Source organism: Egretta garzetta, unplaced genomic scaffold (assembly GCF_000687185.1).
Source record: "Egretta garzetta isolate BGI_Z169 unplaced genomic scaffold, ASM68718v1 scaffold139, whole genome shotgun sequence".
In the NCBI taxonomy this organism is placed as follows: Eukaryota; Metazoa; Chordata; class Aves; order Pelecaniformes; family Ardeidae; genus Egretta; species Egretta garzetta.
The window spans coordinates 2,414,084-2,424,451 of NW_009260832.1; the positions used below are offsets into that span (position 1 = coordinate 2,414,084).

At 35.0% G+C, this 10,368-nt stretch overlaps 1 protein-coding gene across 1 annotated transcript in view; it reads right to left on the minus strand.

Annotated features, from left to right (window-relative positions):
* ADGB (androglobin) overlaps positions 1-10,368 on the minus strand; it is a 119,113-nt gene that overhangs the window by 81,505 nt on the left and 27,240 nt on the right. The window contains exons 6-9 of the mRNA XM_009646975.1: positions 7,135-7,274; positions 6,768-6,854; positions 4,886-5,097; positions 3,197-3,325 (exon numbers count right to left, since the gene is read on the minus strand). Coding sequence (XP_009645270.1) covers positions 3,197-3,325; positions 4,886-5,097; positions 6,768-6,854; positions 7,135-7,274 — 568 coding nt within the window. The remainder of the gene's footprint in view (positions 1-3,196; positions 3,326-4,885; positions 5,098-6,767; positions 6,855-7,134; positions 7,275-10,368) is intronic.

Here is a 10,368-nt window from a genome sequence, read left to right on the forward strand (position 1 = left end):
AAATATTGCAGAGTGATAATACGCATTTGAAAAAACAGAACAAAATATTAGGCTCTGGTCGCTACTTATAAATGAAAACTCTTTTAATAGGCAGAAGGAGAATGAAAAAAACTTTACAGTTAGCTATTATGTATCTCAGTGCCTCTGATGGTTAACATTACGGATCTACTTGCAGGACTTCAGAAATTTTTAAACATAATAATAATCCCCCAACATTTCTGTGACATAGAAAGTGGCATGGGAAATATTATTATCTCTAATTACAAAACCGGTATCGAGGCACAATGAGACTTAGCAAAAATAAATGGCTGGTTTGTAGAACAAACTCTCAAATTCCTGGCTAGTGCCCTCTCCAGTAGACTAGTATTCCCTCTCCCGCAGTTCAAAACAATTGGGAAAATTATTAGTCTAGAAACATAAATGGGAAGTGGAGCAGTTGCTCTTTATAGGAGCAAGGGGCCTAAGTAGCTCGTATCATATCATTATAAAACCTCTTTATGGAATGAATGGATTCCTTAGGTGTGGAAGGAGAAATAGTTACTAGAAGAAAAGGCCGATAAATGGAAAAGTGCAGACTGTGTCTGCAATGGCACAGTAGGAACAAATGAATTGTCTACAAAAGCTTCCCAAGGATGGGCTGGCTGACAAGCCACAGGACCAGGTGGCCGGTTGCTCTCAGGAAGAGCCCTGGCTGATCAGGTGAAGGGCTTGGTATCCTACTGGATCCACGCAACAGAATGAATAGAGGAACAGGTTCAATGCTTCAAGGATCCTGCAACTCATATTGTATTTGGGGGGTGCAGAGGCATTGGTCTGAGTGTGCAAGTGATTCAGAACTGTATTTATACATTTGTATTGGGTCTGGCTGGGGTGGAGCTAACTTTCTTCAGAGCAGGTCACTGGGTGCTGTGTTTTAGATATGCAACCAAAACAGTACTGACAATGCAGCAATGTATCAGCTATTGATGAGCAGAGATCACAAAGCATCAAATCCTTCTGTTTCTCACTCTGCTGCCCCAGCGAGTAGGTTGGGGGTGGGCAAGAGGTTCAGTCTTCCTGATTCTATCCTCTATCCTGTTGGTGGGAAGTGAGGGAGTGACCGGGTGTGGGGGCTTAGCTGCCAGACAGCATCAACCCACTACATTATAACCCACACAGAATTAAAAGCCTGCAAGAGAAGTTTCTGAGTACTTAGAAGTAACAGGTATGTCAATGTGTATGAAACTAAACAAGGTAATGAAGATATGAAGTAATGAATACAAAAGGGTTTGCCATTTTAGAAGTAAAATATAAGTGATATCACCTCTTTAGAAATAAATCATTTATCACAGAAAGAAGAACAATTCCCTTAAAGTCCTTTCACTCAATAGGTAGAGTGAATACTTGCAGTAAGGAAATAAGCACTTTTATGGTGCTGGAAATGAAATACTTTTCAAGCCACTTACAAAAAAAAAAAAAAAAGCTGTTGTATTAAGTAAAGTCACTGTTACAAAATTCCCAAGAAAATTCAGAAACTACTGCCTCTGGAGTTTGACCTTGAACCTAGCCCTAGTTCTGCAAGTTCTTCTGTTGTGGCTACAATCGCACAACAAAAATGCATTTTAATTCAGTATTATTTCAAATTGCAGTTCTCCTCTTTTTTTTGTTTCTCTGCAGTCTAATGGTCTTAAATTTTCTCCATATCTTACAGCCTCTAACTTTACCTTTACTCCTATTCAAATTCTTTTCGAGTTTAGTAGCAAGATATCTACCCCTTACTCTTTTTCAAAACTCTTTTCTGGTTCAGACCTAGGATAAAAGAGTTCTCTGACCATTTTATCTGAGCCCAGAACTACTAATCTTTCTAAATAACGTCCTCACAGGCCACTAACTGTCTTTCAGAAAACAGCATAAACTGTGCTTTACATGGTAGAATAAATATCAAAACATCATGTGGTTCTTCATACGGAAACACTGCCTGATTATTTTTAATGGTCTTTCCCTCATTTTGCACAATTTCTAGAATTCATCACTTGGATCCTTCTGTTTCTCCTTTGCTTTCTTTTCCCCACAACATGCTTGAGTATTGGGCACATTCCTTATATTCACGTGAATTGTCTCATTTCCTATTCCACAGCTATTACCACTAAAGCAAACTATGTTCCTGCAATACATTTTAAAATTTGCTACTGTTTAACTCCTTTAGTAGTAACTAAGGTAGGAATTAAAATTAATATATTTACCGATAGCAAACAGCAATATTGGTTTGATATAAATTAAAATTATTTAAACCACCAATTTTGATCAGGATTTAAATCAAGAGGCAGGAATCTGATTTACATAGTGAATTTCATTCTTGTTATACATTTTTACTGTGTAGCTATTTTCCCAAAGAAACATGCTTTACCTATTCTTATCTGTTGATTTGCAACCGGAAAATATTCCAGTTAATACATATGGTTCCTTCTGCTAGCCATATGGAAATGTTACATGTTCGCAAATATAAGGAATGACAAAAGCAAATCAGCTTAATGTACATTTATGAAAACTTTCTATAGTTTATGATAGTAAGCATGACATTTCTTATTAACTGACTAGTTAAACAATTAGTATTTACTTGTGGTTTGTTTAAACTGTATTTTGTTTTTAATAAAAAAAATTAAATGCACAAAGCAAGAGTTTACTTAATTTTTAAGATATTATGAACAATACAAAAAATAAATTAATCAAAATATATTTCCAGGATTAAGGAAACATATCTATTAAACAATTAAATCATGAAGTGAATTCTAATGAATATTTCTGGCCACTCTGCTCTTCAACAAGGAAGCATCCCTGCTTTTTCCAACCACGATTTACTGAATAAAGTAGATATTGAAAAAATCAGTCATTATAATACAGAAAGACAGTTTACCACTAGAACAAATCTTGGTTCTACATGACTGCCCAGCTACTTCCAAATATTCTGCATAGCATTACTTTACATTTTTATATCAAACAAATTACTGCAATACTGTTCTTAACATAAATTATAGGATTTTAATAGGTTATAATGCCTTCAGTCTGTAATGCAGTCTGTAAAGAATTGCAATTTTTTAACAAATTAGGATATTTAACTTCCCTCAATTAAGTTCAAAACTAACTAAATCAAAGCAAAGCCTTTTGCTTTACATATATCTCCTGTTTGTATTTTCAGCTTCAAAAGAATAGGGCTTACTTTCAGTTAAGGCTTGAAGAGAACACTGGGCTTCTGCCAACATTTGCGAAGACTGAACTGGGAACTTGTTTTTATCTTTTTCTCCTTCTCTGCTTTTCTTCTTTCTGATTTCTCTCTGCTCTGCTTTTTCTATTAAGCAAAATAAAGATTAAATATTTTTCTTTTTCAGGCACAAATTTTGAGTCATAAAGTCTCATACTGTGTAAATGCTTTAATGACATTTTAGATAAATTTAAAGAAAAAAATCAACCACAAACTATTCCAGTCAGAAAAGTTGACATACAATAAAGAACTAATGTCATTCAGTTTAAAAAAAATAAAAAATAATTCTTAAGATGTAAATGAAGATTCACTGAGAAGGGGCCAGGAAGGCTTCGGTCCCCACCTTACAGTTACTACACAATTCTCATGTCCCTGCTATAATATTTGGAATTCCTGAATTCCTGGCACTGTGTCAAATATTTTCTGCATGTCCCTGCTCCCATGCATCAGTAAGTTCCAAAATAATCTAACATAGATGAAGCATAGGTTCCCAACAGACATGGAAGAAGAAAGTCTCACACAGTCAGAACTTCTTTTCAAGCCTTAGAACTTAGACTACAGGAAAATACATTTCTAAGTAAAAAACCCCAAACATTAATAGAGCATCAGAACACAGCTCGTAGCCTCAGAGTTGGAGATTCCAGAGCTGTATCATAACATAATGCTTCCCTGATTCTTAGCTGTTTCAGTTACTAATAGGATTTCTAAGTCTTAGGCAGGATTTACAAAGTTTTCTGGGAATAAATTACAGCACGCTGTTGGATGAATGACAGTGCTGTTCCCAGTGGCTGCATCCCTGCGCACGTCCATTCCAAACTCTGAAATATCTCCTACGCTGGTGGGTGGGTCAAGAGAATACCCCCTCAGCCAGATCTCTTCTAATATTTTTATAACACTTCTGACATTGTCTAAGTATTTGGGATTCAAAGTGGGGAAAGCAGGTATTTTTTTTGAAAATCCATGAAGAAATAGAAATTCTAGTATATGATTTGTACCTTCCTAAGATATTAGAAGTGTTGTAAAATTGCATTCTTGCCTTCAAGTTAAAAACAGCAACTAAGAAAACTCAGCCTTAAATATAAACATCAGAATAATATCCCGGAACAAATAAGTTTCTAAACCTCAGTCTTTTCATTTAAATGTAAATAGGATTAGAAGCTCTTGAAGAAAATTAATACCTATACCTAGTAGCATAAACAGAAAAGTTGCTATAAATAAAAATGCAGGTAGACATTAGAATGTACTTGTCAGAACCTGCTGTAGGTAATCGCGCTTTGTAACATCCATTATGATACGTAAAATTTATTTATGGTCAGAGTAGTGTTGCCTTTGGGCAAACTGCAACCTCTCTGTTTGTTATCCCTCTGCAAGGAACCAGTCTTTAGAAAAATGGCTGTGACACAGAGCTGAACAAATCTCTGCCATGAAATGTTTTCATAAAACAAGAGACTAGTACTGCTTCTAGTGAGATCTATAGGTAAAACAAAAAATTTCTGAATTTACACCATTGCAACATGTTCAGTGAAACAACAACAAATCCACATAGTTGCACGTGGCATAATAAAGACATATAAATTTGAAGCCAGATGTTATGGTAGCTTTATTTATGCTTGTCCTACAAATATGAAACTACCTAAAATTACAGACCTTTGCCAATTTTATCAGCTTTCTCTCCTTTCTCAGGCTTATCTGACTGCTTACTCACAGATGAAACTTCATTTTTTAACTCTGAGACTTTGGTCTCTTTAAGTTTTTTATCTGACTGAGGAATATCAAGTTCTGGAGTTTTCTCATTTGGCAACTTGAATTCTGGCACAATCTCTTTCAAAAAGCCCCAGACTTTGTCCAAGTATCCAGGCCTTTAAAAACAAACACATGTATATGTCAATGATAATGATATTTGCAATAAAAGAAAGTGCAATTTTCATTTAGACAACACTATACTACAACTGACAGTTCAACTCTTAGAAAAGTTGCTGGGTTATTTTCTAATAAAACACACTTGCCCCATTTTGTGTATCAGCCAATTTGTTAAGAGACAGATCCATAACAAGAGATGGTGATTTGAGAAGCATGTAAATATAAAGCATCCTTTCTAAAGCTCTTTAGCAGATATAAGTTGCAGCAGGAAAATTTGCAGACGAGTTTGCAACTACAGCATATAGTAACTTGATTCTGGCTCTGCACTTTAAAAAACCTTCTCAAAGGTACTTCCAAACTCGGTTTCCCTAACTGTTTCAGCATTGGTAGTTCCATGCCTCTTCCACTGATTCCACCAGCTACAGCAGCTTTTTGAGGTGACATGACAGTTGCAGCCATACTGGTTCTCCACAGAAACTCAGTGATACCAGAAATAATCTAAAACTGAATGAACAGTGCAGGGCCATGACCAAGTTTCATGCAAGCTAACTGCATGGAACCTTTTTTTTTATTTTTGTTTTTTTAAACAAAATAATTGATTGCACAGTAAGCTAAAGCCATCTTATGCTATTATTGCAATATACTGTGGTATTCACATTTTCTTATTCCAGAATATAATATATTTGCAGTAAGTGCCAGATTCATGAATACTACTTTTTGCCATTCAAATGTAAAACTAACTACATAAAGGAACAAAACGTAGGTTAATTAGATTTCTAAGTCCATGGGCTACATACACACTGCTGTAAGACAGGAATATATCAAAAACCTAAATTGCAAGCATAGCTTGGGACATAAAAATTGCTGAAATAAGGGCTAAAATAGCCCTCCACTGAACTTATTTAATACTGAAAGACCGTTATAAATAAACAATTATACCTAAATAAATTATATATAAACCAAAACTATTTGTTGTCTACGTATTCATTAGAATGTATACATCAAAAAGCAAAAAAGTATAATTTAAAAAAAAAGCCTAGATATTTAGAGCCTGCATCCTGATCATTCATTCAGTAAAAAGAATGTCAAGCTGGAAAAATAGAATGTATGTTCTTTAAACCACAAAATGAACTTAAACACAAGATAAACAAGAAAAAAATGTTATTATAAGTTGGAAATACTATTTTAGTTGAAAATAAAAGTGTATCAACTGTTCCAATTTAACAGGTGAAAACACCATACGAGCTGAAGTTGATTACTTCCAAATTCATGATGTATACTTTCTATAGTACATTCAGATACAGAGTTGTTATTATTACTTGCAGACAATTTGTATCTGTATACTGGATGAAACAGATTTCTCTAACCCTGTTTTTACCACGGTGTTTAATATTAATTAAAAATAAATTAATTTTATAAAGAATAGGCATCAGCTTAACATGATAAATAGCTTTACAAGCAACCGTATGACCTACAAAGAAAAACAAAATAAAATTGCGTTCCTTGAAGGCACATTTTTCAAGTGCCAGAAGTAAAAAACGTACACTTCCAAAAACTAATGTGAAGGACTTGGCTTTTATGCTGAATGGCTCAGCTTTATTTTTCATAATGCCTTATAGAATTAAATATTAAGCAACTAATATGTAAATTGTTTAACAGAAGAGCTTACTGGAGAGGAATAACTTCTGGTATCCATCCAGTCAGTGTTTGTAGAACTGTAAATTCCTCCAACTCTCTTCTTCCAATTTCATATATACTGTAAGACAAAACCAGTCATTATACAGAATGATAATATAACCAACTCACAGTTAACTCTGTAGTCTACATTGCTTTCCATAGGAGCAAGACCATACCCAAACAGAATAGCTTGCTGAAAAACAAGGGACTTTGCTTTACTGGTTTACTGTGTCACCTTTCAGAAAAGTGTACATTTGTCATTAAGAACTTTCTAGCAAAATGTATTTCCCATTATACTAAAGCAATTTTTCACAAATTCCATATGACTTCACAAAACAAACTGAGCTGACTAAACCTACCTAGTATTTGCCAGCTTAATGATAGCTTTGGACAGCAACATTGGCCAAAGTTCAATTTGACAGGTTGTAGCTGGCAGTAACAAATTATCCTCTTCACTGAAAGGCATAGTGTCATCCACAATGATCTTTCTCCAGCACCCCTATGATAGAGGGAGGGGGAGGAGAGAAAAAAGAAAACAGAGAGTTTGTGTGCTGGACACAGAACATGTATGTAAGAGAACTTTTAACACTTTCCCAAGAACCCAGTTCTACTGTAATTTGATTTACATTACAGATGGCTTTAAAAGAAGTTCTCATACAATATCTAAGAAGCATGGAAACAGTATTCATAGCATTTTAATACTGCTTTGACTTATTTATTTCAGAGATTAATCTAATTGCAGCCATTTCCAAACACATTTCCTCTCGTATGCGTAGTCCATCATGTGCACGTATTCATTGCTGTTTCTTCAGCTGCCACAACAGATGCCTAAGAAACAGGAATGATTAAAAAACCATTTAACTCGCATATCAGTTTTGCAAGTGCCTCTCTAAGCTCTTACTCTGGAAAGTACTTGTGATACAAGCAGCGCCCCTTGCTTCCCAAGAACCACCTGGTAATGTTGGCTGCAGTGCTTAGTGTCCTGGAAAGCATTAAGATTGTATCTTACAAAACACTATAGGAAACAACACACAAAATGCCCAAACGTAACAGATACCCATATTTCCAGGATAAGAAACAAACAGGTAAGACAAGATACTGATGTCTCCAATAACAGATCTTTCATTAGTAAATTGAGCTAGTATCCCACAAAATAATCTTGCCTACCATTCTTGAGAAAAGACTCTGTCCTAGTGATTAAAATGTAACTGAGAGGCAAAGGAATTAGTGGGGCAACAGCAAGTATTTCTGTTAACTAGCCCACAAAATGATGAAGACTGACCAAATCACTAAAACGTTCACCATACATTATCGGAGAGGGCAAAATTACTGCTCCCTGCTTGTAACCGAACTGTGGCTTCAAACTGAAATGCCCGTTGATAAACTGTATGAGTTCTATAGGTTTCAGAAAAAAACAAATTTAGGCCATATGGCAAAAAAGAATAAAACAGGCTAATATTTTCTTAGAATAAAAACTATTTGCTGACAGTCAAAATTAAATTTTTAAGATTTCCCAAGTTTGAAAAAGACCTAGTAAGTGAAATGATCACATATTCATCTCCTCTTTCAGTCATTACTGAAGTTTAATAGAGAGAACAGTACAAGTTGAAAAGTCAAGGAAAAGATTGAGGATATATTTGGTTTTCTATAGCTCAGGACATTTTTTAATTCAGAGTAATAATCCTGTGCATGTAATTCCTAAAATAATATTTTTTGCATATGTAGCACCATTAAAAAAAAATTCTCTTCCTTACCAATTGCTCATTTTTATACTTAATAAATAATAGAATCCATATCACAATTATTTTGCATCAGTGATAACCTTTTATAGCATTTCACTGTTAACTCTAAAAAGAGTTACACTGGTTTTAGCAGATAAAAGACCAAGAGAAAAATGGAAAAATAGGTGTGGCAGAAGGTTTATTAATAGAATAAGAAATCTATAGGTGAGAAAAAGTGGAAATAAAGAAACAAATTCAATAAATCTCAGGAATGCAAAGTGAAAGCAGGATGTGGAGTAGAACTGAAAAAATATTGTGCCAATATGAAAAATTATTATCCACAGGTTTGATGTGGTGGATGACAACCCCCGAAGGACTCAGTCAGCGTTCTACTGAAACCCGTTCATTATTCTTCCACTGTGTTTTCTCTCCCTTTTCATTTAATTTTCCACTTTCTCCTGTGAAATCTGCTTCTCCTCTGTCTCTACTGATATTTTTCTTTTCTCATTTGCACATTTTCTTTACTCTTCCACCATTTGACCCTCTTTTTTTACCTTTTTTTCTTTCTGCAAAATACAGCTGTACAACCAGAGGAAAAGAAATTTAATAAACCCAAAGGCCTAAACCAACCAAACAAAAAAGTGACAAAGAAACTAAAACACCTTGATAACTCTTATAGATGCTTTAAAATGTAGTCTTTTATCACATGAATGTACAATCTCTGCAGCATTAAATTCACACACAGAATAATGTCCTGTGCTGAGGAACCTGAGCAACATCATTTCTGCTTTCTCAAACTCATGCAACTCTTATTCCCTATATGAATATAAGTTATTCCGTATGTGGAGGCAGTAGTAAGGGATGAGGAAAGCATAGGCATGTAAAGCAGCTAAGTGCTCCCCCTTACAGGAAAGTTAAGAGATTCTTCCAGTTTAACTGCTTTCCTATTTCTTCCTCAGTGCTGGCTGGCTGACATGTATCAATAGCAAACTGCATGAAACTTCCTTTTAAGATATCATATTTGATCTATACTGTATTAGAACTTTAAGCTTTTCTTGATACAAATACATAGTGTAGGATAATTAAAAAAAAAATTAATATGCTCAGGGTTTTATTCCCTCTCAAGAGATACATATCAAACTGCAATGCGCATAAGTGCAGCCATTCAAAAGCTCTCCCTGGCTTTGTTTGCATTTCTCTTCATTCCAGAAGATGGACAGATTTATAAACAATTTAACAGGGTGATGGAGAAGCAAAATAAATCCTTCCTTACTTTTATTCACAGGAATTTTTTATACTATAACCACTAGAGTAATGGTTTCCAGTGCAGAAATAGAATATGAGCAATTTTCCAAGGGTCATGGAAGTGTTTGAGTAATTATTTTGTATTTGTATCTGCAGAAATTTCTGAAAGGACTCTGCACTGAGGTGTCTCTAAGTGACGTGCTGCATGCAACTGTGAGGCTCTCTCCACGCCTCCAGCACAAAACTTGGCCAGCTTATCCATCTGAGGCACAGACCTGCTGCTGTCCCTCTCCAGAAACATCATCCGCTGCAGATGCAATGCAAGATCCTTTACTTTGAAGTTCTAAAAACATTGTGAGATGGGATGTTTGTGCCCTCTCCTTTTGTAGAGCAACATCTACTATCTCAAATAATGGTAAACTGGAGACTTGCCATGAGCACCATTAGGAAAACAAAATCTCTTCACTCTTCACCGAATTATATATATATTCTTTTCCTCTCCTCTGGTATATTTTTCTGTCTCCTTCTGTTATGCATTTAAGAGTGTTGTCCTTGAGTATTCTGACCTGCACTCTTACATTCCATCTTCCAAATCCTTCCATTAACCACATCAGCCCTTTTCATAAA